Source organism: Aythya marila (assembly GCF_965140915.1).
Source record: "Aythya marila genome assembly, chromosome: 5".
In the NCBI taxonomy this organism is placed as follows: Eukaryota; Metazoa; Chordata; class Aves; order Anseriformes; family Anatidae; genus Aythya; species Aythya marila.
In genome coordinates this window covers 51908511-51936315 of record NC_139046.1, presented here as the reverse complement: position 1 = coordinate 51936315, position 27805 = coordinate 51908511, and the positions used below count along the sequence as shown (strand labels likewise).

The 27805-nt window shown below is 53.9% G+C and overlaps 1 protein-coding gene across 1 annotated transcript; it reads left to right on the top strand.

Annotated features, from left to right (window-relative positions):
* Positions 1-262: 262 nt before the first annotated feature.
* ALX4 (ALX homeobox 4) lies at positions 263-26224 on the top strand (the record flags this gene model as incomplete). The annotated part of the gene is made up of 4 exons (XM_082760522.1): positions 263-668; positions 21764-22074; positions 25636-25764; positions 25901-26224. The coding sequence occupies 4 exons, from the start codon at positions 263-265 to the stop codon at positions 26222-26224; spliced, it is 1170 nt and encodes a 389-aa protein (XP_082616648.1).
* Between the last annotated feature and the right edge of the window lie 1581 nt (positions 26225-27805).

Here is a 27805-nt window from a genome sequence, read left to right as displayed (position 1 = left end):
GATAGTTTGGAGGGAGAGACGGAGAGCAAGTGAGTGTGTGTGTGAGAGAGAGGGAGAGGGAGGGAAAGAAAAAGCCCCCTTTTACTGTGCGAGATCTTAAGGGGGCTTGGAGATCTGGTCAGCTTTCAAGAACATCTGAATCCTCTTAGAGCTCCCCGGCCCAGCTGTGGGTGTGTGTGTGTATGCGAGAGGGAGAGAGAAAAAGAGGTTCCTGGTGCCCCTCCAAGCGCATTAAGGACACTCGGGCCTTTTAATTTTAGGAATGAATGCTGATACTTGTGTTTCTTATTGTGATCCGGCTGCCATGGATTCCTACTACAACGCAGCCTCCCAGGGCACAGAAGGCTCCTCGCCTTTTAGGGCATTTCAAGCAAGTGACAAGTTCAGCCCTACTTTCCTGGCCAGCAAAGGACAAGGCTTTGGTGACAGCAGCGCTAAGTGCCGGAGCCGCTACAGCCAGCAGGAATGTCAGTCCCTGGATGGCAGCGTGCAGGCTCCCAGCTCCGCCGGGGCTCCGGCCTCCTTTAACAAATACCCTCCGCAGCAGCAGCAGCAGCAGCAGCAGCACCTCTACATGCAGCGAGGCCCCTGCAAGACCCCCCCGGAGAGCAACCTCAAGCTGCAGGAGAGCAGCGGCCACAACGGAGCTCTGCAGGTCCCCTGCTACGGTGAGTGGCGGGCGTGCGGCGAGGCAAGCAGCGGGACCAGCCCGGAGAGAGGCTCCCGGTGCTGCAAAGGGTCCCGGGGACGGCTGCCCGGCACCACGAGCCCCCCTAAAAATTCCCTCCTCCAGGGTCCCCCCTCCCGGCTCCAGGGGCTGCGCCGTGCTCCGGAGCCCGCAGGTCCCGGGGGAAGCGGTGGGTCCCCCACTAGTCCCGCTTCGCCGTGATTTTAGCGTCGTTTCCGAGCACAGCCGATGCATCCCCAGCCCCGGGGAGTGTCCCCGGTTTGGGGGCACCCGCAGCGAGCGGGGAGAGAGACGGAAAGGGAAAGGACGAGCGGGCCGGGCCGCAGCTCCGCGCAAAACGCTCGCTCCGGGGACGTGGTGCCAGCGGGAGCCGTGCTGGGGAATGTCCCCCCGGCTCTCCGCTTTCCTGCCTCTCACTTTCTCCCCTAATTGCCACTCCCCTAATTGATTTCTGCCGGGCCGCTGCAGATAACCCGCTCGCATCCTCTCGGCGGGTCATTAGCGGTAATTAAAGACGCTGCCGTGTGCCCGGCCGGGCCCGCTTCTCCTCCTCGCCTTCCCCGGCGTGCGGTTATAAAAGGCAGGGCACGGGGGGAGGCAGCTGCTAAACCTGGGCGATTCGGGGAAAAAGGCAAAAATAAAAAATAAAAAAAAAAAAAAAGAACAGGAAGATAAAACAATTATATATACTTATTTATTATTTTTTTGGAATGGAAAGTGGAAACAACGTCTCTTCCTTTCCCCCACGATGCGGGGAAATCGGGGCTGCTCCGGCCCGAGCTCAGTGCGCTGCCGGGGCCGCCGTGACCCCGGGCAGGGACAGGGACAAGGGACAAGGGCCAGGAGCCGCCGGGAGAGGCCCGGCCGTCTCACCGCTCACATCCCGCTCTCTCGCCGCCTTTTGGGGTATCCCCGCATTCCTTGTAGTGCCCTCTTTACTTTCTCTTTCTCCCCCGCACATTCCCTTTGCCCCTTTTAGACTCGGAAGCAGGCAGAGGAGCCTTCCCCCCTCCCCAGCTCCCCATCCCCATCCCTCCATCGCTGCCCCTGCGCGCAGCCGAAGCCCCCCCGCACCCGCGGAGCCTCCGGGGGCTGCGGGGCGATGCGAGGGGAGGCCCCGGTGCCGTCCCCGCTCTGCTAACCGGCTCTCTTGTCTTCGTAGGTTAAAAAACCCAGGGCACCGCGACGACACGGTACAGCCCCGGGTAGAGCCACCCGAATCTCTCAGCGGCCGTAACGCCGCCGGGGGTCCCCCCCGGGTTATTTTCAAGGGGGGGCTCCGGGCTGAACCTCGAGTGGGAGCCCCGCATCGGCAGCCGATGGCCCGGCCCGGAGCCCCAGTACGTTTGCGAGCCCCGTGTGATGTGGCTAGGGGCCGCTGGGGCTGTAATAAGAGCCACATGGATCCGCGAGGATAATTAATAGCAATAATAATAATAAGGGCTAACGATTAAAGAGCGAGTCTCGCTAATAACAGCCACATTGGGCTTTCGCAGGGTGACTGCGGCGGGGACACCCGCAGGCGCCTCTCCGCCTCCTCGCAGCCGGGGCCGGGCGGCGCTGAGGCGGGGGCAGCGGCAGCCCCGATCCCCTCAGCCCCGATCCCTTCAGCCCCGATCCCTTCAGCCCCGATCCCCTTCCACCGGGGCAAACGAGGGGCGATCTCTCTCGGGAGGCCGGCGGCTGCCCCGGCTCCCCCCAGCTCGCGGTGGGATGCTGTGCCCGGTTTTGCCCTGCGATTTCAATCGCACACACCAAAAACAAAAATAATAAATTAAAGAGAAGCACACGAGGGCGAGCACGGCGAAGCCTCTCCCGCCGGGCTGTGCCCCAGCAGCCCGCTCCCTTGCTGTGCTGCGCCCCTTTTTTGCTGGGGGCGCTTTGCCCGTGCGCGTCTCCGCAGCCGGCCGGAGGGGTTTTGGGTTTTTAATTTTAACTCTTTAATAAACAAGTCGTTGCGAGTTATAAAAAGCCCATGCCTGCCATCTATTGCTGCCGGCTTCTATTCCTAGACCCCTTCCGTTGCACTGTACGGGGAAATACAGGCAGGGGAGAGCTGCGCTCGTAAATACCCGGCCAAAAACCAGCGGCACTCGCCGAGGCGCTCCCGGCCAGGCTGCAGCGGCCCCAGCTCGGGGGCTGGCTCCCCGCAGCCCCCCGGGGGGCTCGGGAGGGTCCCGCTGCCAGCTCGGCTCCCCTCGTCCTGCCTGTAACCAGCGGGCCACGGCTCGTCCCGCAATTAAAGCCGAAATCTTAAATAACCCCGCTCGGAGCAGGTTATATATCCTGGCTTAGGAGAGGGGGAAAGCTTGGGGGAGACCGCGAATGCGCTGGGGATGTTTGCTCGAGGGAGGCAGGAGAAAGGAAAAAGGGGCTTTTTCTTGCGGAGGAAATTCTCGGAGCGCCGTGTTATGCAAATAACGACCGTGTCTTTTATTTAGAGAGCAAACCAAAAGCGCAGGCTGGAGCGCGCTGTTAGCAGAAGCGCGGAAAGCGACGGCCGTAGGAATCGGAGGTTCGCTGCTGGATTTTTTTTTTCTTTCTTTCTTTTTTTTTATTATTATTTTTATTTTTTTAATGACACTTTTAACGCATTTCTCTTCCTCCTCCTCCTCCTAACGTAATGTAAACGGCAGGCGCGGCAGGACGAGCCTGCTGGCGGCCCTCCCGTCTCCCGGGGGACACCGCTGGCTGCCGGGGCTGGAGCTCGCAGGGCCCCCGCCGGTTTTCGGAGCCCTTTGGGGTTTTCGGAGCTCGTCCTGCTCCGGGGGGGCTCGGTCCCAGGCAGGGCCGATGCCGAGCCCCCGCCCCAGGCTCCGGCAGCGCTGCGGACCCCCCCTGGGCATCCACCCGCCCCGGTGCGGGGGGGACGGGGAGGCTCGGAGGGATTTTGGGGCGGGGGGATCCCGCAGCTCTGCCGTGGGCTCCCGGCTCCCTGCCGGGCTCCTTCCCCGCCGACGAAGGGAGGCGGGAGGGGAGAGAGCGGGTGCCCTCGGCCCGGGGGGGGCCGGGGAAGGGGTGGGGAGGTGCTGCCCCCATCCCCGCGGGGAGCAGCGGGCAGGTATAAAGGCGAGCCTCCGGGGAAGGGGGCACGGCACGGCACGGCACGGGACCAGACCAGACCAGACCCCCCCGGGGTTAAGGGGCGAGGGCTGGGGGCGAGCTGGAGGGGAGCGGGGCCGCCTCGGCCGCCCGTGCCCCGCACCGCTGACGCCGCGCCCGCAGTCGGCCGCTCCTTCCCTCAATAGGGCCACCAGATCTGCCATTCAAGGGCGCCGGCACCCTCCCAGGGAGGGGAGGGAGCTCTCGCCAGGAGTTTGGCTCGGGCTCTGTTCGCCCCGGCGCTCGGAGGTGCGGGATCTCCTCCGCGGAGAGCTGCGGGATTTCCTCGGCAGCAGGACGCCAAGGTAGGGCTCCCGCTCGCTGCCCTGCCTGCGCAGGAGGACTCGCTCGCGGCTCTTCCCAAAGATGCCTTGCCCTTCCCTTGGCTCGGCCGGTAGAGCTGGCTGGAGACTTTTATAGGATTCCCGACCCGAGCTGTTTATAACACTCATGTGTCAAAGGACCGGGAGCCTCCCTCCCCCTGTGCTTGCGCCGCTCGCTCCTCGCCGACGATCTCTTTTCGCACTAGAGCTGTTTATTTGCCACTTGCCCGCTGCCGACTGGGATTAACTCCGCCGGAGCCTTGCATCGCACGCTGCGGCTCCGGCAGGACGTTACCAGCAACGAGAAGGGTGCAGAGAGAGAGAGACAGGGAAGAAAAAAAAAAAAAAAAAAAAAAAAAAGTCTTAAACTTTTACTAGTCCGAATTGTTTTGAAAGCAACGCGGCGCGAAGCAGACGGGGAAAATACCGATGGGGAGAGAGATTTGGAGATGCTTACTGAGTGCGTCTTTTCCTAAGGGTTTGATGTAGGAGTGCTATTAACAATATATGCTGATGCCAGATAGCGCAAATGAGCTGTGTGTGTGTTATCTGGAGCTGCAGGCTGTTTATTTTGTGCTCCCTTTGAGTGTACATCCAGTGTGGTTGCATGACTAACCGGCGGGAGTGATTCACTGGCTGCTTTATGGGTGACTGCTCAAAACAAGTTGTGAATCAAAAGAGATTTCTTTGGCTGTGGTTTCCAACCTCCCATGTTAAATGCACTCAGGGTTTAAGGGGAGCTAATGTGCAGACTTCAATCCCTCAGATCTTGAAGATTTATTCCCTTTCCAAGCCCTGCATTCAAAGCCATGATGAGTTTCCCTTGTAAGAGGGAGGTGGTGTCTGGGAGGCTCGGAGCCAAGGTCTGCCGCTGAAGGACATCTCCAGCCCCGTCCCTGTCCCTTCGGTGGCACCGGTCCCTGCTCTTTAGCCGCTTTTCGCCCTGGAGCCTGTTCAGGGCGTTGGGGTAGCTGTAGCAATTCTCGGCTGCGAGGCGCGATGCGCCCCGTGGCAGCAAGAGGTTTTTCGTCCCATTTCGCAGCTGGAAAAACTGAGACCCGGAGCCCGCCAGCGGCTTGTGCAAGGGCAAGCTGTCGCCACGCAGTGGCACCAGTGCGATCGTCCCCGGGCCTGCTGCAGCAGGAGGCCCCCAGCAGCCGCTGGTGGGGTCGGGGGGAAAGGTCCCCGAGCAGAGGGCCTCAGCTTGGGTTTGGAGAGGGCTGAGGCACCGTTTCCATACGGCCAGGCCCTCGTTGGGGGCAAGAAGCTGTAGAAATCGGCACGTCCTCGTATGCTCACATCTCTCGGTACAGAACATAGGCTTAACCTGCCAGCCCACGTTAATGGGCTCACCTTTCAAAAGCAGCTCCATCACCTTGGGCAACCCGTGCTGGTCAAAACAAGAGACGGGTTGGTCTCGTCACTGCTTTTCAGAAAAGGCTGAGAAATCGCTGCCCTGAAAGTCATGTGTTCCTCCTACACATTTGGAAAAAAATGTATTCTAACCATTAATCAGTTTGGAAAGCAGAGGTCCTATGTATTCATATATAATAATAATTGGTAATAATATTAATATAGATATGTTTTCAAAAAGAAAAAATAAATAGTTCTGGATTAGGAGAAGCGCAAGCGTAACCCAGCTAATACAGGACCCCTGTGATATGAGAATCGTTTACTAAGAGACGGATGGGAACGTTTCCCATGAATAAAGCATTAGAGTAATTTCCAACAGTTACATGTCTCTCAGCTGCCCCAACTTGTAAATGAGAGTTCTTAAGTAAAGGAGGAAGGCTACTTACATACATTAAATAAATGACCTCCACTTTATTTTCTGTGTAAGTTCGGCTGAATCAATGTTATTATACACGCTGCTGATTCTGCTCGGCTGTGTTTTTATTCGTGTTCACACACAATCCTCATATTTTGACTGTCACATAAGTAGCCACAATTTGAATCAGCACAATACTTCTAGGGACATTTTTCTATTGAAGAGAGAAGTCTCAGTGGGGAGTAGAGGAGGGTGGAGGGAGAAAGGAGCAGAGACAGAAGACAGGAGGCAGGGGGAGCAGGACCTGAGAAAGCTCAGAGGAGTGATGAGCAGTGGCAGGCTTAGCACTGTTATGGAAGGTGGTCTGTGACCGATTTTATGGATGATACGAATCCGCCAGCATCGCATTCTTCATCTCTCCACCAGGAATAGCTGTGATTCAACATGTTGTAGCTGCAGTCCTCAGGTCCCAGCAGGATTTAGCCATGACAAGCTGATATGTCACGAGCTATGCATCACCTCACTCAGCAGTTAAATGTCTGTAGAATCTGATAGTTATTTATGTGCTTGTTTGTTTGTTTATTTGTTTTGAGAAGATGTGATTTGAGGCTTTACCCTGTTGCAGTTCATCTGCTTGCTGGAAGGGGCTGGTTGAATCAGTACTATTCCTAAGCATATTCTTTATTATTCATCAGCTGTGAGGCAAGTGAGTTCTCTAGCAGGTGATGCAGCCTGAAAGGTAAGCTGTTTCAGTCACTGATAAGCACACTGTATGCTGAGGTAGCATGAAACCTTAGTGCTTGTTTAAAGATAGCAACTGCCTTTTTCTGTAAAGTCTGAAAAGCAGGGATATGGCTGAGGGAGGGAGAGAGAGACGAAGCAACTGGAGGCACCACGTGAGGCACGAGCCACTGGCAGGGCTGCACAGGCCCTGAGCTAAGTAGGCGCAACCAAACTCAGTGCAAATCTTCCACACGGGTTTGGTGGTGAGATATATGTGTGCATGTGGGGCAGAGGAATCGTAACCAAAACCGCTGCAAAAACAAATAGGGGAAGTCAATAGCAAGTCAAGGCCAGTCAGAGGAGCTATTCAATGGGAAATGAGGAACCTGGGGAAGAGACAGAACAAACAATTTGGGCAGGCATCTGCCTGGGGAAAATCAAAGAAACTTGTAATATCAAGTCTAGAAATGACTTGCTGTCGATTGCTATTGTGTTCAGGGAGATAGATAGGGCTTTGTGTGCAAACACCACTGCGTTAAAGAAGTACCTCACCAGTTCCTCCCTGCAGTGGAAACTGCCTCCTCGGGGCCTCAGATACTGTCTGCTTTGGTCAGGAGCGTTCATGCTGGTGTCAAGGGTAGGGTTCAGTTTCCAAAGAGGGAAGCAGGGAGCTGCATATTCTCCTGGTGCAAGAAGGATCAGATAACAACGGTGCTTACAGACAGCTAAGCTCCTCAGAAGCACTAGAAAGTGAAAGGAATTCACCCAAAAATGAAAACCAAACAAAGTTGTACGCTTCAGTAAGTGAAGGGCAATGCGGGGACTTTCCTCAGAAGTGGTCAAAAGCAACCTGGAAATGGCTCTCTGCAAGGATGGTGCCCAGAGGGATCTGAGGGGTCTTGACGTGCTGGGAACCTCAGGACAGAAGATGTTGTCACAAATCAGGGGAAACAGGAAGGTGTTGTTCAGCCTGAAACTTAGTAGGATGCCTGATCCACAACAAGGGTTTCTGAAAGAATAGAAAACCATCTCAAAAAGCAAACCAAAGGATCACCAGGGTACCAGCCTGCTGGGTGTGGAGTTGGTCCAAGGCTGTCGGGGCAGTCACACAAGACTTGGTCACACATAGGACTGTCTGTTTGCAGCACGTGTGCTCCATAACACAGGCAGGCATCATTTTTTTCCAGCCCCAGCAATGACACTTGAGAAAGGACCCCCAGGGAGGCCAGCACACGTCCATTCCCACAGGGAAGAGAAGCCAGGTGGAGCCCAGCTCTGCGGCTCTTATCCACGAGGAGAGGCTGAGGCCGAACCCTGGGGCAGGGAGATGTGTTGTGGCCTGGACTGTGGTGCTGGTGTCTGGGTCAGGATGCCACGAGACCTTTTGGAGCACCGCGTGGTTCTCCTCCAGCCTCCCCTGGGATGGTGCATGCCCAGACCTCAGCCTGGAGCAGTCAGGAGCACAGCTGTGGCAAGGACCCATACCTGAGAGCTGAGAAGCACTCTGTTATAGACATAACCTGGCTTATCAAGATTTGGTCTGAACCTTCGTAAGCAGATTGGAGCCAGATATCAGTCTGAGCTAGACAGGACACAGCCAAATGCTAGGAGGCAAGAGGAAGAAGAGACCCACCTAAATTGGCAGAGGACCTGCAGACATTTGGTGTTCCTCACGTCTCCAGATGCCAGTGAGGACTTCCAAGATAAATAGCCGATGGACCAATTGCTAGACGTTTAGGCAGATTGCGGAGTAAGAGGAGGCCAGAAACACTCCATGAAGCTGTGGGATTTATGGCGGAGCTTAAATACTGCGTTTCAGCCCTTCAGCGGGAGTCAGAAAGCTGCTACTGGAAGAGAGGGAAGCTGGATGCTTTAAGTCTTACAGAGTTCTGTGCTAGAGAGAAGAGTATTTTCACCCAGCTCATACCACTTCAAGCTGTTAGAAAAAGGAGATTTTGCAGGGCAGAGAGCAACGGGGGATTGGCTACAACATCAAACGCGAGTACTGCGGCTGGGCTAAGAGTGGCTCTGCTGGGGAGGGGAGATGTCCATAGAGAGGCTTGCCATAAATACACGGCTAGTCAGGACAGAGCCTCGTACAGACCTGCTGAAAGGCCCGAACTCAGCTCAGGAAGCAGGGCTGTTTGGAGCTGCACGTGGTAAGCAGGGTGATGCTGGTGTTAAGGCTGCAGCAAGGCTTTGTGGTGCCCAGGGGGAGATATTAAGTTAGTGTTCAGAGCAATCCTCTCCTCTCTGTAACCTTTAAATAACTTGCTTTTGGGAAGGGTGCTTGTGTGGCTGATTCTGGGGAAAATCCTCGTTTCCTTGACCTTGCTGGCAAAAAGTGGTGCTCTTGGTTGAACGTCCCACTTGTCTCCATTTGGCAGTGGTCACTTCAGAGGGAGGGATCCATGGTGCTGTAGCAAGAGAGAGGTCACTGCATGTCCGTGCAATGTACAGGCACCACAGATGTTCGTCAAGGTTATGCAGTAATTAATTGAAACTAGACGTAGACAACAGGGGAACCCAAACCAGAACAGGGTGAGAGGGAAGGCAGCGACTGGGGAAAACAGCCTCGTGGAGGAGAAATGCCAGCAGGAGACTGAGCCTCTGGGATCAGGAGCGATCTCTGCAAGGCTTTGTGTGCAGATTGCTGAGGCTGGTGCCTGGTCAGTGAGCACCAGGGCCTTTCAACCCTTACAGATGTGGCTCATGTGAAAGAAGAAGGTTTGGGCAATGTTTGTAGTGCTTCCCTCAGGCAGGTCCCTGAGCTGTCTCTTTGAGCTTGCAGCCAGCTCCTGGACCTCATTTCTTGTCCTGGTTAGAAGGAAGGCTGTGCTGTGTAATATGGGAAATTATGTTAATCAAAGGATGCTTGTGCCTTGCCATTAATAGATAATATCTAAGATGTGCTGTACTAGGTTCATTTTGGTTTCCACCATGGATATCTGGAGCTGAAAATGGCTTTCATGTTAGCACAAGTCCATAGCAAACTACCACATGGGTCTCCCAACGCCAGTGTATGCTCGAGAGATGAACAGAGCAGGAGCTGCGTGTCTGTCCCTCTGTGACAGCTGAGAACATCCCTGCACGTGGTGAACCTCTCTGGGGAAGTCCCAAGAGTGAGGAAAGAGAGCAGCCGGCTGGTCTCCTGGCATTCACAGCCCTCATGGCACCAACCCTACTGTCAGGGGCTTATCTGTGGGCTTGCAAAGTGCTTCTTGTGAGAGGGGAAAGCTGCTGGAGGAGGGTGGCTGAGTGGCCTCAGAGCTGAGGCAGTTTCTGCTGCACGCAGCTGGGAACAGGCACGGTGCTGACACGAAACCAAAGGGAACTTGACCACAGGCTGACTCGATGCTGCAAAACTTGCTAGTGATGTATATGTGTGATCCTGTGGCGATTCAGTACCTAGATACTTCCACCCAGCTGTTTAGTGTGGAGGTAAGCTCGTGGTCCTGGCATTGCATGCAAACGTGCAGCATCCTTATTTTCTCCTTCCTTTCTCCCATCCTTATTTTCTCCTTCCTTTCTCCTTTCTTTGTGCTTACTTTCTCCTTTCTTTCACAGTCTGCAGAAATGAAAATGGATCTGCCTCAGCCAGTAGATGCACATGTACAAGAGCAGGGTTCAAGTAGCTAACAGCATACCTCAGAAAGGCTCCTGGTCTCAACACAGGGCATGATGGAAAGACGAGTCATTTGGCAAACGTCTGCTTTGGAGTGTGGATTGCCTTCAGAGTAGCAGGGGAAAAGCTCTCTGGTCATGGTGGGAAAGCTGGAATTTAAAGGCGAAATATTGTATAGGAGAGGGGGAAATAAAACAATGGGTGATGAGTATTCATGGGAGTTCATTATACCAGAAATACTAAAAAAATATGAGTTTCTGAGGTTTTGCTATGATGTCAAAACCATTGAGCATCTTGAAGTTGCGTTCTTTCTTAGTCAGGGCAAGAGAGAACTGGTTTTGAGGAAAATGCAGACAGAGGGTGGAGAATTACTACAGGAAATGTGATGCATTTCTTGCATGGGCTACATTTCAAAAGTGGGTCCCCAAAGATGGGGAGAAACCCTACTGAGCACTGTCTCCTGGGGACCTCACTGCCATTCATTGCTGCTGATGTTGTTGGGTCTTTGCCTGAGATGGACCGTGCCAGACAATATTTGCTGGTAGCTATGGATTTCTTTAGAAAATGACCTGAATCTTACCCAAAAAGGAACCAAGAGGCTATGATAGCAACTGAGCTTCTAAGGCATGAATTTTTCACCATATTTGGGGGCCTAGACACAAGGAACATGCAGCATGGCAAAGGCTTTGAGGCCAAAGTATTTCGGCAGGTTTGTCAGATGCTAATAAATGCAATAGGAGCTGCCCAGCTTTCTCCAGCTGGCAGAGCAGGGAAAGCTTGGATGGTGCTGGGAGAGGTACTGGGCCATCTGCAAGTGTCTCGTGCTGGTGTAGATGTCCCTTTTTGTACCATCTGGTCTCCTGGTGCTGCTCCTAAAGATTTAGGTACCTCAGCGCATCTTGCACAGCACCAGAAACCTGGGAGTGGGTCCCCCAGATACCTTACAGGAGAATGACAAAAGGACTGGGGCTAATCCAGCCCTTGGTCTCTTCTGTTTATTTTAGCGACTTTTAGAAAAGTACAAGGGGAAAGCACAGTCTGACTCCAGCTCTTCTCTTCAGGCATCAGGCAGGAGCCACAGCAGGCTCCCGGGAGCAGTTCCTGAACTTGGGCCATTTGTTACGCACCAGTTGGGTCTATTGGGACGCTGCAAGAGTCTCCATGTGGAGTGGGTCAGGCTTTTCTTGAGAAAAACAACTGCGAGTGTGGCCTGAGGCAAAATGCATGCTCTCTGAGGTAGGCTCACGTGTGGAAACCTGGCTGATCCCACATCCTGTGGAGTTGGAGGGATGAGGAGCCCGAGGCAGATAAGGCACGGTGCGTCGCAGTGACCATGCACACGCGCCAGTGCGTGAGAGGCGAGTGGGCTCCCAGCCCAGGATGAGGGACCAGAGGGGCCCCGACAGTGAGAACACAACCATGAGTGTTGAGTCTGACAGAAATAATTTCCCTGCTTGGGGAAAACAGGGAATGGCCCTGTTCAGCTCACAGATTTCACTAAGACCAAAAGCTTTGCTGAGATCTCCCTCTCAGGGGCTCCAGAGGAAGCTGCATCACTTTAGCTGCAGCTAAAGGCCCACAACAGCATCTCACGGCATCTGAAATTGGCCCTATGAAAATGGCCCAGCAGGAAAATGTGGCACAAGTATGTAAACAGTTAAACTGATCTCTCTGATGCTCTTCATCCCTGCGCATCTGTGCCAGGCCACCCCTTCCCTGGGCATCAGCCCTGCTCCAGCCGCTGCTCTGCTGGCACAGCCGTCTCCCGGGGGCAAGGGCCATTAAATAAGTAGAAAAGATGCTGGATTCCCGATGTCCCCAGCTGGTGATCATCTGTAGAGCTTCCTACCATAGTACCCGAATATCCTAGCCCCTTTGCTGATGAGAAATGATGGAGCACTGAGGTTTTCTTTTCAGTTTAGCTCAAATCGTGTTCCTGACAAATTACCCTCACACACGTTATCTCTCTCAGCTGTTAGTTATTTTACATGGGAGTTATTACAGGGGAGGGTTATTTATTTCGGTATGTCCTGCAGTCTGAGCGAATTGTACTGCACAGCACTTGTGTGATCCCTGTGTATAAGACGCAGCTTCATCTGCTGTTAGAAGTGCCTGTGGGGACTGACGTGAGCCGATTCAGAAAGCTGCATCTTCACTTTGGAAAAGAGAGGATGTGAGCTACCTCCGCTCACGTGTCCCCAGGCCCAGACAAGCCCCCGGGTGCTGGCAGGCCCAGCGAAGGGGCTCGCTGACCCCTTCTTTGAGACAGAGGGTTTCCACCATTTCCACTAAAGCCTTGGCTCTAAAAAGCCCTGGTTTGTTGCAATCTGCAGCCTCATAAGTGTAGTCACTGCAGGAATTTTGTAGTTTGGAGAACCCCTATTTGTGTCTGACTGTGTGTATGCAAGGCTTATGAACAAAATCAGTAGCTGCAGCAATCACACATTCCTGTACAGGCGTGCTTGTTGCTTATGAATGCTGCAAAATTATGATGAAAAAGTCCGGTCAGATAGCCAAGGAGACATTGTGTGGGAAGCTGGGTTTGAGAGGGGAGGGAAGGAGAAAGCAACCCCGTGCAACCCCAGCAGCTCTCCTTGCAGACGTCAGCTCCTCGCCCAGCCAGAGAGCTGAGGATGCTCTGGGAAGCAGAGGCCAGTTGGTCCTGCTGGAAACCGAGGGAATCCCAGTCTACCCAGTATGTAGGGCTGTGCTCGGGATGGTGCTTGTGAGTCATCTTTGGTCAGCTCTTTGCACGTGCATGTCGATGTGTACAAGGGTCAGGAAGCCAAAAGGTGATCTGCCCTGCTGAGCTGAAGGTAGGTACATGGTGGACACATGGAGTCCTTCCTGCCCCTGACTGTGCGAGCATCCCTGGCAGAAATAGGTTTCTGGGGCAAGTTCTCCTTTTCACGACTTCCTAAAAACAATTTCTGTAAATATTTGCTAATGTTTACTTGACATTTGCAGTCACTCATGTCAGTATGATCCTACCCTGGAATGTTAACTGGAAACAAACACAGAAGTGGGCACGAGCACCACTGATGTGAGTACCGTTTTTAATTTAGGCTGATTTTTCATGGTCATCGTCTTTCACGTAATCACCCGCTTCTGCTGAGAATTAGTGGTGCTCCAGGAGTTTCACTGTTTTTGAGATTCATGACTTTTTGTTCTCCATTCAGAAGTGTGTTACCAGAGTCCCTCTTGTTTGTGTCTACTGTCTGACACTTCCTACCAAAATCCTGCTTCTAACTTAATCAAAACTTCACAAAATGGGCTAAAAAACTCCCATAGCTGTTGTTTGCCTGTGGCTGTTTTTATAATAGTAGTAGAACAGTTGTTATTTTGTTGTGTGTTTTTGTTTTTAAGTTCATCTGAACCAATTAAGCTGTTTCCAAGAACGTAGCTAAAACCAAGCACATTTTTGTTTTTCCTCTGTCAGAAAAATCTGACAATGTCTTTTTTCAAAAGTTCTGGTGCTCAGTGCTGTGTAGCGAGTGTCAAACTCGTCGTGGAGCTGGGTTTTGGGTAGGAAATGTGCTTCCTGCCTTTCCTCTGAAAAACAGTCCAAGAACAAGCTTGAAGGAGCCGTGGCTCTCACTTGCTCAGTAGTGGCAGCTTTGATTTTCACACATAAATACACAGCAAATTCGGCTTTTCTGTGACTCTGTGGCATTGCTGGGCAGGGTGTGGGTGCCGTGCAGTAGGTAAGAGTTGCCTCCACAGGCTGGACGATGAGGAGAAAGCACAGAGCTGTTCACTGGGTGGAGCAGAGCTTCTGCTCTGATTTGCTTGCTTTTACCAGCCCCAGACAAAAGCTGTCCCCTGCCCAACAATTCTCTTGGCTCATGCAAACCTCTTTTTATTATTTTTTTTTTTCCTGGTGACAATTAAAGACGTGAAGTAGTCCTCAAGTGAAATGAAATCCCCCCTCCCGGGGCCTGGGGCACGCAGTGTTCTGAATGCCTTGACATGAGCAGTTTACCCTCTGAGCAATTGGCGGCTCCCCTTTCACAAGTGAGAGCTCACTTTTGTTGAGGCTTTCCTTGTTCAGCATTACCTAATGGATTTTTTTCCTTAATAACTGTCATTTGCCCTGCGTCTTGCTATTCTCAACTGAAAATGAAAAATGTCAGTTGCCGGCTGCAAATACTATTTCATTATTCATTTACCAAAGGAATCTCAGGCACATTCATCCCATTTCCTCTGAGTGCCTCATTATCAATAAACCTTTGCCTCGCTGCTTCTGTAAATCATTTTCATCCCTTTCCTTTGCGAGCCAAGTGCTTGGGCTTTTGCACAAGGGTCTCCTGGGAGCCATTGGCCAAGTCATGCAGTGTTGTTTCTACTCCTTGATCAGCTGGCAAAGCTTCATTGCAAAGAGATTACAGAGCTGCACACACATATGTATACATATATATGGATGAGAAGGCATTGCACTTGAACTGTGAAGGAAGCAGAGGAGAAACGGGGGAGAGTTTCAACCACCCTTCCCCTTCTCTCCTCTACCCCAAAACCCCAAACTGCACTGCTGGAGCATCGCCGATGTGCCTCGGCCGTGGCACAAGCTCAGTGGTGAATGCCAATATGGCACGGAGAGCCCGGCGCCAGGCTGGGGCAGGGGAGGAGCGGCTGGAGGGATCCTGCAGAGGCCAAGGGTTTATTAAACTTCACTTCAACCGGAGCTGAAATATGTTCCTCTAGCGCCGGGCAGCAGAGGTTAATGGAGTCCTTTTTGTAGATGTTTTATGACACTCTTTTGGGATGCATATAAAAAGACCGTGACTTTCAGAGTAATTTAACCAAATATTTGTTTAGACTGTGTAAGGAGCAATTGGAGTTTCCAGGCAGGTCAGACATCGATGGGTTTTCCTTTATTTCCTTTATGACCGGGGCCACCCCCCAGCCTGCAGGGGGTGCCTGCAGCACCGTCCCCATCCCCTGAGCCCCCACCCAGGAGGTGTTTGGCAGCAGGTGAGGAGAGCTCTGGAGGCGACCAGCCTGCTTCTGCCAGCCTTGCTGTTATTTTGTCTTCGTCCTTGGTCAGCATGTTCCCGTTCTGGTTACACGCTGCTTTTCACTTCAGGTTGTGATTTTGCTGCCCTGTTCCTCTCTGCCAGCCGAGCAGATGCCTGCCCGCCTCCCAGCCCCGCTGACTCTGAACCGGTGGGTTTGGTAGCCAGAATCCTAATTTCTTCCTGGACTGCTTACAAAAGCCTGGTGCTCGCAGCAACATTAGCAATTCCCAGACCTGGCTGGCCCCGAGTTTTGCGATGTGCAGTCAGAATGGAAATAAGTCCTAGCCGTGCTTCCAAGAACAGGCACACTTGGTAAAGGCTGAATGTTTTTCTTCCCTCGTCTGTGCCTTTCTTTACTAATCAGCTGTATAAAGCTGAAGAACGGCAGAACTGTTTTGCTAAAGAGCCTGGCTCACACTTTGGCCCAACGTTTAAGCTCAACCCTTTCTGCGGTTTGGTGAGGTTCAGCCAGCTTTGGGTGTTTTCTGTTTTGATTTCAGCTTTCCCATCACTCCTGCTTCCCAATTTCCAAGTGAAAGCGTCAGCACCCGAGTCCCCCAGTGACACACCATGCTCAGGGGGAGCCAGGGCTGTCCTGCCCCAGCATCTTGCCCAGGCTCAGGGGCCTCAGCTCATCCCCAGCGGGGTGCTCAGGTGCACAAATGGGGAACACGAGGAAAAGCAGCCTCTCCAGAGGGTGCCTGCAAGCTGCTGGAGTCTGTCCTGAACTGGGACTCCCTGGTGCAGACACAGCTCAGATCTTGCTCAGCTCGTGACGGAGAGGAGCTCATCTCCTGCCCCTGGGCTCTGCCACGTGGTGTCGGTCACAGCAGCACCAAACAGGCAACTGGAGGCCACCTCTGGGAGGCAGCTGAGCTTCAGCAGCGTGTGGCTGCCACTGCTGCAGGGTCACTTTCATAAAGCAGACAGACAGAAGGACATAAAGGCACAGACTGATGGAGTGGCCGATGGCGTGAGAGCTGTCCAGGCAGGCGCAGGCACATCTGATGGGGTGAATCACCTTAAACCATGCCGTAGCCAGACCCGAGATGCAGGCTAGGTGGCTTTTGTTTTGGTTGGAGAGGCAAGTAGGATGTAGCACAATTATTTCCCAGACATTTATTGCCCACAGTGGGCAATAAAAGTTTTAAAAAATCTAAAAATACGCTTCAAAATGCAATAGCTGACCCACTTTGGCTGTGAGACCTTCAAGCAGGACTTTGCACGTGGCCTGGCACAATGAAGACCATCAGCATCCAAAGCGTGGAGCTACCTCTGTGGGACCTACCGGGGTCTGGCTTCCACCGAGCCACACGGGGGTGACTGTCACCTCCCGCTGCTGCCGCCTGAAAAAACGTCCTGTGTGCGTGGCAGAGCACATCCCCAGAGCACTGCGTTACCACTGCAGCTGCTGAGGACCGTCAGAGAGGAGAGAACCAGGTCTCTATGAAATTCATGGGTCCATCAGGGAGAGGCGAGACCTCCAGCTCCACAATACTTGGCATAAACAGTAATCTCTGCTCACCTTCGGTGGTGAGGAGCCGTGGCACCCAACCAAGCAGCTTCATTTGCTCCCTGTGGAGGCAATGGCTGGGCATTTTTCTGTTCTTGCTCTTTTTCTGTGCTGCTTTCTGGCAGCCAGGAGGTGAGCTGCAGTTATGGCAGAGGCTTTTTTGTGCCTTCAGAATTTGCTGGTCAGCTCTTTCCTGGTGTTCAGATGAGCGTGCCACATGAAGAAGGATTTGAGGTATAAGCTGTGCCTTTTTGCTCTCGCCACAGCTTCCATTCAGAGCCTGCAGAACTGATTTGTTTATATAAAAGCCAGTTTTGTTAGTGTCCTTTAAATAGCATGAAAGGGGAGCGAGCAGCTCATGGTGCATTTGTAGTTGATGCTGAGCTCTCCCCAAGTAGCCACAGGCTGTGTGAATTCAGCTAATCAGAGAATAAAGCAATACACACCCTCAAAAGCAGATGTTTGTAGGGGGAAATTAAAAAAAAAAAAAAAAAAAAAAAAAAAAAAAAAAGCGAAAGGAACAGCAACTTCCACAAACAAATAACACACACACAAGCGTTCCCAAGGACTGGCGTGATGTAAACTCCTCAGCAGCGTTAGGGCTGATGTTTATCAGGCTGTCTGTCCCCAAGTCCTCGCAGTGATTTACACAGCATCAGGCAGGCAGCCAGCCGAGGGGACCCAAGCACAGCCAGGGCTGAGGCAGTTTTGTCTCCCCGGGAAGCATCCCTGAGGCACGCAGGGTGCAGACAGAGCCTGGGGCTGAAGTCACATGTTGGCTGCGTGGCCACCAGGAGGATGCAGACCCATCTGAGCTGTGTGGCGCTTTCGACACTGTCCCAAAACTGCCTTTCAGGAATAGGAAGTGGGTTAGAAGCCTTTCTGCTTTAGCGTTGCTCCTGCTTTGCAGTCAGGAGCATCGCAGTAAGAAGTGGCCTTCTCTCCCACCCTTCCTTCTACAAGTCGGCTTTTCTGTGGCAATTTGCTGTCTCTGTCACTGTGTCCTCGAGGTCGCCGGGCATTTCACAGCTTTTGGATCTGCGGGTTTTATCCTCCAGCAGCATGTCATGATGCATGCAGGCTGTGGAGCCTCAGGAGGCAGCAGAGCAGCAGCTCCAGCAGCTTTGGTCGGGTCAGCAGAGATGGATTGTGGCCATGCACACGTCTGTGTTCACCCAGTGGTCTCCTTGACACAAGGGGAGCCAGTGCGTGCCGTGCCACCAGCAGAAGAGCTGCCAGAGTACGTTCCAGCCTCCCGTCAGGTTCTGCAGGATCAACCAAATGAGCTCCTCGGTGGGGATAAATGGACTCGCATACAGGGATCACCTCTGTTTCGGGCAAGCTCAAGGGAACTGTGGGCAGGCTGGTCACAAGGATCTGTGTTCATCCTCATCCAGAGGGGAAATGGAGATGCTCCAAGCAGTTTCCACTGAGCAGCAAGGCTGGCTGCAGCTGCCAGAACAATGGTTTCTTACATAGCCTTATACCTCTTGCATTGAAGAGATGAATGATGCTCAGTGTTACGCCTGGGCCCAAGCAAGAAGGTTTGATTAATTATCTGATCATTGCTAATAAAATCAGCAATGCCAGAGTCAGCCGCAAAGTCCTGGGTCTTCTCTCCATCTTTAACTCTTCTTTCTATCTGCAGACCACAAGAGTGCTCAGTCCCTGAGTGGGAATAAACCTAAAGATTAATTCCTCCTTATGTCTAAAATCCAGCCGCTCCTTTTTATCCTATGTAACCCAAAATGTGGATTTTTTTTTTTTTAATTTTTTTATTTTTTCAAATGATGGCCCTGTGCTGCCTTCTAGACTGCAATGACAGACAGGAGGCAGAAGGCTGCAACAGACAACTCGGGGGAAAAGCATAATAGCTTCAGCATGTGTTCAAGCACGATCCAAGGGCTGGGTAGGGTTACCGTGGCTGGCCAGGTCCTGGAGGTGTGCTGGCGGGATGGGTGGTGCAAGTCCTCCTTGGTAAGAACTGCGGTGAACACTGTCCAAGCCATACCTAGGGAAAGCTTCAGCGCTGGTATTTAGGCACGGAAAAAGAGGCTGCCAAGGCCTGTGGGTCTCATGCTGGCCACGCAGCTCTCGTGCATCCTCGCAGAGCATGGGGCTGCCGGCACGGGATCGGCCTCGGCTTGCAGGAGTCACGGCATGTGTTGTGCAAAGGAGATGTTGTGCCAAGCTGAGCCTGATGCTGCTTTGTGTACTCAAAACGTCCCACTCTCCCCTGCCGTGTGGATGCGCCAAGCTGAATTCACTCTAAATTAAATTTCACGGATAAGACCGTACACAGAGAAGGGTTTAACATCCTCACCCTCCCAAGACAGCACCCTTTAGATACACACTGAGTCCGAACATGGTGATGATGTGGTTGAAAGCCCAGTCCCTGCAGGACAGCAGGGTGCTGCCAAGCCACCTCGGTGGGCACCTGTCCACCACAGCACCCAAGTGATCAGCATGGTCTGGGTTTCTCAGCTGTGGTTCCCAGCACAAACGTGGTGGCACCAGAAAGGCATTTTCCCTCTTGCAAGGATCCAAAAAGGAGCCGTGGCAGAGCAGCCCCATGCTGGGGACCCACGTGCCCAGCTGCCCCAAGCTGTCCCTGCCCATTGGCACCTGCTGTGGGGTGACTTGGGAAGGGCTCAGCAGTGCCAGAGGTCTGGCAGACGGCAGAGGTGAGCAGCCAGCAAATGTCCTCCTTCCACTGCCACGAGGGAGAAGGAAGCGGCCGTCAGCAGCGAAGGAGGCACCAAGCAGCCCGGTCGGGCTCGTAAGGGTGTAACGATGCTCACATTACCTCCTTGTCATGGAGCTCTTCACAATATGTAACTCAAGGTCTCTCCAGGTTTGATTGGAAACAGACACCCCAAACTTTGCATTGAAACTTTGAGGCCATCTCCAGTTACAGGAAGTCTGGGCATATCCATATGCAGATGTATGCAATTTGTTTCACTTCAGCGTTTAGCATGACTGTTTGGAGGTCAGGGATCCCGTTCCTGGGGAATGAGCCTTACTCCTCGGGACGCTCAGCCGAGGGTGGATGCACGCCATCCCCGCCCTGTGCCACTATCCATGCTTGTGGCCTCCTCCTTCATCCCAGTGCAGAGCAGAGCAGGCCCAGAGCTTTGCTGTGCACATAGGTACATGTGGAGGGTGATTTGCAGCTCTGCCATGACCACCTCAAGGACGAGGTGCTGCCCTGCTGCCTTCTGAGTCCAGCTGGGATTTGGGCAGGATCTCCCAGGGGCCTTCCGTGGACCTGTGTTGGTTTTTTTCCCCCTTTTTTTTGAGATGATTTTCCTCCTGTGATTTTCTACACACAGAGCTCATGGTGTGGTAGGAGGCTGGGTAGGAAAAGGGAAAGGAAAAGGGAATGGGAAAGGGAGAGGGAAAGGGAAAGAAAAAGGAAAAAAATGAAAAGGAAAAAAGGAAAAAAGGAAAAGGAAAAGGAAAAGGAAAAGGAAAAGGAAAAGGAAAAGGAAAAGGAAAAGGAAAAAAAGAAAAAAAGGGAAAAGGAAAAGGAAAAGGAAAAGGAAAAGGAAAAGGAAAAGGAAAAGGAAAAAAGAAAAAAAGGAAAAAGAAAAAAGGAAAAGGAAAAGGAAAAGGAAAAGGAAAAGGAAAAAAGAAAAAAATGAAAAGGAAAAGGAAAAGGAAAAAAAAAAGAAAAAAGGAAAAGGAAAAGGAAAAGGAAAAGGAAAGGAAAAAAGAAAAAAAGGAAAAAGAAAAAAGGAAAAGGAAAAGGAAAAGGAAAAGGAAAAGGAAAAGGAAAAAAAAGAAAAAAAGGAAAAGGAAAAGGAAAAGGAAAAGGAAAAGGAAAAGGAAAGGAAAGGAAAGGAAAGGAAAGGAAAGGAAAGGAAAGGAAAGGAAAGGAAAGGAAAGGAAAGGAAAGGAAAGGAAAGGAAAGGAAAGGAAAGGAAAGGAAAGGAAAGGAAAGGAAAGGAAAGGAAAGGAAAGGAAAGGAAAGGAAAGGAAAGGAAAGGAGAACAGGGAAAATTTAATGGAATACTTTATTACTCCATCTCTGTTGTCTCTCATAGGCAGTTGCTACAGACTTTCTGGAGCTGTCTTATGATTGTCTTATGATTGCTGTGGAAAATAATAAATTTCATTGCCGTAGCAGGTGACTTACCCAGGTCCCAGTGCCCAGGGTGCATAAATTGTGACAAAACCTCCTAGGGACCAATGCAGAGAGTTGAGATAGATGGGATAAGGCTTGCTTGAGCTCCTCAAAAGTCTGAGAGACCAGGGTTAGAAAGCACAAGTACTTCTGAAAACACAGTGGAGTAGTAGTGGCAAATATCTCCCTCCTCATCTCTAGTGTCAGTCTGAGCCCTGGCCGGGACTCCTCTGCACTAACTGGGCAATTTCTTTCTCAAATCCTTCAATTCTTATCCTCCCACATTTAACTTTGTGTCTCCCTGCCCTTGTGCCCGAGTGACGGCCACGTTTCATCCTTCCCCTTTCTGTCAAATTGCCTCGACGCAGCCTTTCAGCTGTGAGAGTGAGGATAGGGCAAGGGCACGGGCACGCAGCCCTCCTCTCAGATCCACTCCTTCGTAAAGCTGTGACAGAGCTGTTCAGCAAAACTACATGTAAATAATGAATTATTTATCCCCAATGTCATAACTGGGGATGAGTGCTGGAAAAAACAGGGATTTCCAAAGATATTGGCAAAGATGTCCGGGTTAGCATGAATGACCTTGGAGATGACAGCACAGAAGACTCCCAAGGGAAAGTTCCCTGTCGGGCTATCATTAGATGGTGGGGCTGTTTCTTAGAAAGGCTGATCCTGGACTTAGAGCATTTGAAAATAGACTAATGTGAAATAAATGTAAAAGAAAAAAAAAAAGGCTCCTGTTTTCCCTGTTCCTCCTGACTGTCACCACCTGGCTGTCTCTCTTAAAGACCTGTTGAGCTGTAGAAGCTCCTGGTTGAACCAAACACCTGACCATAAGATTTATGCCCATCTCCTTCTTTCTCTCTCCCTCCCCAAACAGGTAAAGAGAGCGGCTTGGGAGAGGCCGACTTGCAGCCGAGCGCCGACCCTTCGGGCATGGACAGCAGCTACCTCAGCGTGAAGGAGGCCGGGGTGAAAGTCCCCCAGGACAGGGCCAGCACGGACCTCCCCAGCCCCATGGACAAGGCGGACTCGGAGAGCAACAAGGGCAAAAAGCGGAGGAACCGCACCACCTTCACCAGCTACCAGCTGGAGGAGCTGGAGAAGGTCTTCCAGAAGACCCACTACCCGGACGTCTATGCCAGGGAGCAACTAGCCATGAGGACAGACCTCACCGAGGCTCGAGTGCAGGTAACGGGGATGCAGTCAGCTATTTACTTTGGCTGCTGGGTGCAGCCCTGCATTTCCCGGGGACACATCACAAGGGCATGGGGTGACAGCACGGGATACCAACTCCTACTGTAAGGACCGAGCTGAGCCAGAGCAGGCTGTCCTCCTCAGCCAGCCTGGTCTCCCTCAGGAGTTATGGGCAAGATCAGGCACAGAGCCCAGGCAGGGAAGTGGCAGCTCTGGGTTTATCCATCAGAAGTGGTGAAATAGCAGCTGGTGATGCCCGGAGCAGTGTGCGTGCCAGCAGCGGGCACAGCATGGCCCTGCCACGTGTGAATGGGGTGGTGGCATCCTGCCTGCCCCCTCTGCCCCCAGGAGAGACCCCTGCTATGCATGCTGCTGCTAGGACGCTGAAACCAACCTGCAGAGGTGTGCAGTGGGCATTGCTTTCACGTAGTTCCCACATAGTGCACTTATCCTGTGTCTTTCTCCTCCTCTTCAATGTTTTGGGCTGCAGAGACCCAGTAAGGGCTCCTGCTTGGCAGCCTGAGCTTTTCGAGTCCAGCCAGGGCTGCCACAGCTTTTCTTGGTGGTGGTTAAGCCAGGGCAGGGAGACAAGGACGGCTGAGGCTGGCAAAGGAAAGGGGAAGGCATGAGGAAGCCTTGTGGGCGTCCTTCTGTGTCCAGGCAGCGCTGTCCCTCATCAGCTTCAGAGCCCTGGGTAGGGGAGGGATGGGATGGGATGGGGTGGGATGGCGTGGCATGGCATGGCATGGCATGAGGCTTCACAGCCAGGGAACACAACCCCTCATCCAGCCCCCTTCAGAGCCGGCCTTATGATTGCTGGGTCTCTTAATGAAATCTTGTCAGTGGTGCCCCTGTGATGCGGCAGGGGCTTGAAAGTGAGAGGGAAATGTCAAACTTGGCTGTAGTGAAATCACTGCCTTGGAAAAAAAAAAGAAAAAAGAAAAAAAGTAAAGAAAAAAAAAAGCAAAGCAAAGCAAGAAGTAATATATCTTGATCCCTTTTCCCCCATAAAACCCTGGGAGGCTGGTGGAAGGAGCGGAAAGACTGAGCTAAGCCTGCAGGAAATTAAACATGAAATGAAAACAAGCTCAAGTTATTCAATTCTCTCATCCCAGGCTCCAATTTCCCATTCCAGGCCACTGATAAAATGGTGTCCAGTTTCAGCGCTCAAGGATGAATTCTGGCTCTGTTCTTGCAAAGGGCTGGTGGCCATCTCCAGGAAGAGGGGAGACGGCCTGGCCGTCAGCAGGGGGACGGTCCTGGAGGCAGACAGACAGACAGACAGACCCAGCGGAGGGAGGAGGAAGCAGGGATGGGGAGAGATGGCTCTGCAAGGGGGCGAGCAGCCAGGAGGGAGGGGAGCTTGCTTTCATGCTGGGGAAGGACCGAAGCGATGGTGCAGCCCCTGAGTGGTCCCCAGCGATGGCCAGGGGTGCTGAGGCCTCAGCACCCTCACCTGTACCTTGCCAGTGGGGCGGTGGGGGACAAGGGCAGGGGGACAGGGGGCAGGAGCTGTGCAATTTGTTTCACGCCCTCCCCAGCCCCGCCGCCCCCCGTGGCACGTCGGAGGCACATGCATATGGATGTAGGCACCAGCATATGGCCGCCTGTTTATGGAGACATGAAACATTCTCAGTTCTGTAGGTTTTTATAGGGCCTATTTGGTACATCGGCGCTTATCAAAGCCCTGTCTGCAGGAGTCAGATCCACGCCATTCGCCTGCGCTGCCGCCCTAATCGTCAGCGGGGGGAAAGCCCACAGTCCCCAAAATGAGAACCCCTGCCTGGCTGCCCCACGTGCCACAACCCCAATGGGCACATCCCACACAGGTGGCACCTTGGCTGAAGGTAACAGAAAATGCACGCTTCTCGCTCCTGCAGGTGTCCTTTAAAAAAAAAGCAGGTGTCTTCTGAGAGCGAGGGAGCCAGGAACACATCTCTCGGTCTCAGTGGATGTCTGTGCATCACCCACTGCCCTGCTCGCCGTTTCCCTCGAAGCACCACCTCTCTGCCACAGCCACCAGCACCTCCACCGAAGATGCTTGGGCCTGCCAGCTTAGGCCACTTTGCTCTGCCACCACCAGAACACCCAAGGCAAAAAGGCAGGGGCCGGGGGGATGCAGGGCAGTGCAGGTGAGCGGCTCGCCAGGCAGGGACAGCGGCATGTGCCCGGCATATGTGTGCCCCGGCACGGCGCCCGGCAGCTCCCTACCTGCTCCGCGCCCCTCTGAGCACAGCGGGGCCTCCGCCGCCCCGCGCGGAGCCGGGTCAGCACCGCGGGCTTTGAATCTGCAGATCAAAGCGGCGTGAGCCCGGCCAGCCCTGGGACTGGCCTGCAGCTGGGCTGGAGTGGCCGTGCCAAGAGGAGGGAGAAGAAAAGCAGACGGACGCCTGGGGCACCCGGCCTGCTCCAGTCGGACACTTCTCATGCGCGGCGTGGGATGATGCTGGGAGCCTTCTGCTGGTTTCACTGCACCCTCTGGAAATCCTCGTAGGAAGGAAGTTGTGCCCATAAGAAAGCCTCATGTAGCACTAATCCTTGTGCTGATTTCTTCCCAGACAAGTTTCTGCCTTGCCCCACTGCCCTCTGAGGACAGGGGCATCCCAAAAGGGGCTCCCGTTTCTGCAGCAGCCTGTGAAGCACTGGCTGAGCACTGGCATCACCACGCTGAGCTGCGGCTCGCAGGGCCCCCCTCTGCCCCCCGGTCACCGTGCAAAACTTGAAGCAGAAGCTCCCGGACCGCTCCTTTCATGCGCTGGCGTGACCTGCACAACCCAGCCCCTGGTGATCGCATGCATCGCTCAGTGCCTTCAAAGCAGCGCGTGATTGATGTGTTTCCCTGACTCACAGGCTTCAAGAGGCTTTGAAGACACTGGGCCAGGCTCTGATCTCTCTTACGCTGATGCAAATCAGGAGCAATGCTGCTGACAACAGTGCAATAATCCACACTGATGTCAAGCCAGTAAAAATAAGAGCAGAAACAGCGTTTTGGTCTTTCTGCTGCCTCGAAGGCATCTGAGCAGCACCGCGAAGCAGAGAGCTACAAACCCCACAAAGCAAATTAGGTGCAAAGCAGGGCACATGAAACGCTGTAGAAGTGCACTTGTCACTTTCCAGCGCCAAGAAGAGAAGGGATGCTGCACCTTTAAAAAAATAATAATAAAATAAAATAAAAAAATATTAAGAAAAGCAAGATGGAGAGCTCAGTGGGAAATACAAGGTCTTAGCCGACGGCATCGTCACAGCCAGGGCTGAGCCTGGGGAAAGCCCCAGCACTGCCAGTTCCAGCCTGGCACCAGCACACCCAGATGAATTTGCACTTCTTGTCTGGGGCTGGCTGGCACCATGAGCACTGCTGGCAGCAGCCAGACGTGGGGAAAAGCAGGCAGCGGGATGTAGGAGCCATTGGTGGCACCAGCCAGGCCCTAGTGTCCAAAGCTGGGCTCCAAATTTTGCCTGGGTGCTCCCAGCCTGGAGCACAGGACAGTCCCAGCCCTGCCAGGGAAGCTCCAGGTGTCCCCCTGCTCACAGCCCCGTGCCCCCTCTCGCCCCCAGGTGTGGTTCCAGAACCGGCGAGCGAAATGGCGCAAGCGGGAGCGGTTCGGCCAGATGCAGCAGGTCCGGACCCACTTCTCCACCGCCTACGAGCTGCCCCTGCTCACCCGCGCTGAGAACTACGCCCAGGTGAGTGCGTGCCCTGCCCTGCTCCCTCTGTCCATCTGTCCATCGCTGCTCTGCTCCAAGCCACGCTTCGCTCACCCGGGGGACACGCGGCGCTCTGTCCCCAATCCCTGACGCTCCTTTCCTCCCCTCCCCGCAGATCCAGAACCCCTCCTGGATCGGCAACAACGGCGCCGCCTCCCCCGTGCCCGCCTGCGTCGTCCCCTGCGAGCCGGTGCCCTCCTGCATGTCCCCCCACGCTCATCCCCACGCGGCTGGCGGCGTCTCCGACTTTCTCGGCGTCTCCGGCGCCGGCGGCCACGTGGGCCAGACGCACGTGGGCGGCCTCTTCGGCACGGCCGGCATCGGCCCCGGCCTCAATGGCTACGAGCTGAACAGCGAGCCCGACCGCAAGACCTCCAGCATCGCTGCCCTGCGGATGAAGGCGAAGGAGCACAGCGCCGCGATCTCCTGGGCGACATGACAGGGCTGCGGCCCAGCGCCTCGGGACACCGCCAGAGCCGGCGGGGACAGCCGGACAGAGCCGAGCCGCCCGCCGGGACTCCTCCAGCCCGCCCTTGCCTCCTCGGGGATGTGAACGCAGCACTTTTAGCTACCCTAGGTGTATAAAGGACGTGTGTGTGAACGTAAGTGGCGTATTCCCAGCACGGACATGGGCAGCTCCCGGCGGTCAGGCTGGGGAAAGGTGGGGGGCACCGAGCCCGCCGCCACCCGGTCTGGGGGTGTCCCCTGCCACCGCCACCTCCCCAGGAACCTGGGCGCCTCTTCTCCCCGCTCCTTTCTCTGCCTTTCTGTAGAGCAAGAGCCCGCCAGCATCCCCAGCGGCTTGCCCCATCCCGCCCCACACACACACCCCTTCCCCTCCTGATCTGCCAGCAGCGAGGCTCGGATCTCGTCTGCCCTGGGCAGGGGACAGGACGGGGCTCTGGCACCAGCAAAGAGACACTTCTCAGGCTGCTCCCGTCCTCCTCGAGGGAGCCACGACTTCCCACAGTCGAACAGGGCTGGGGGAACACCAAAGGCTAGCAAGGAGCCATGGAGGCACGTGAAGGGGATGCCCCCTGCCAGCAGACACGGTGCCACCACACCGCCAGTCCTTGCCAGCTCTCTGGCCACCCAGCAGGAGAAGTGCCCAGGAGGTGACAGCTGCCTGGCACCGCCAGCGGCCCTGCAGAAGGTGACACCCCCACGGGCACCTGGGGTTTGCTCTGTGATGGTCGTGGCCGTTGTGGTGCACGGTGGGGCAGCAAAACCTTTCCCCTGGCTTTTACTGGGTCAGGAATCGCCGCCCTCTGGCAGCGACATCAGGTCCCCAGAGACCCCGCTGAGGAACAGCTCAAGCAGCAGTGTGCAGGGCGGTGAGGGCATCAAAATCCTTGTCCACCCGGTCCCGGGGCCAGCCACGTGTGACAGCTGCCCTTCCCATCGCCCCCACACCCAGGACCCCAGCACCAGCCCGTGGGGAGACACCGCAGCTCGTCCGGTTTGTCCCAGCCACCATCCCTCCCGCTATCCCGCCCTCAGTTTTCTCCCCGAGTGCTCCCACCAGTTAAGCAAGGTCTCCTTGGCAAGGCTAAATTGTTCCCCAGCTGCCCGGTGGTCTCGCAGTGCCAGGAATTATTTGCCTCGCTGAATGTCACCTGGGCACCAGCACCCACACCACACAGCTGTGCACACTGAGCCTGAGCTTAATCAGCAAGGGAACTGTAGGGTTTTGCTCCCATACTGACATTTGTCCCCTTGTCCTCCCTCCCTGTGCTCGGTACTGGGGGATCTCGTGGCTCTGTGTCCAGGGGTACTTAGTGGTCCTGGAAAGGGCTCCAAATATGCTACAACCAAATGTCAGGGCTCAGGTTAACTGCATACCATATAAAAATATTTCTACAGTGCCTAGGCGTTGTTGTACACCACATAAATGATACAGCAGTGCTAGATCAAATGTAACACGTATTTATTGGAATACAAAAAGACCGGCAGTGCTGTTTCTTTTCTCTCTAAAAATGCTAAGAGATGCCTGGCTTGGTACTCACCAGGAACCACCACG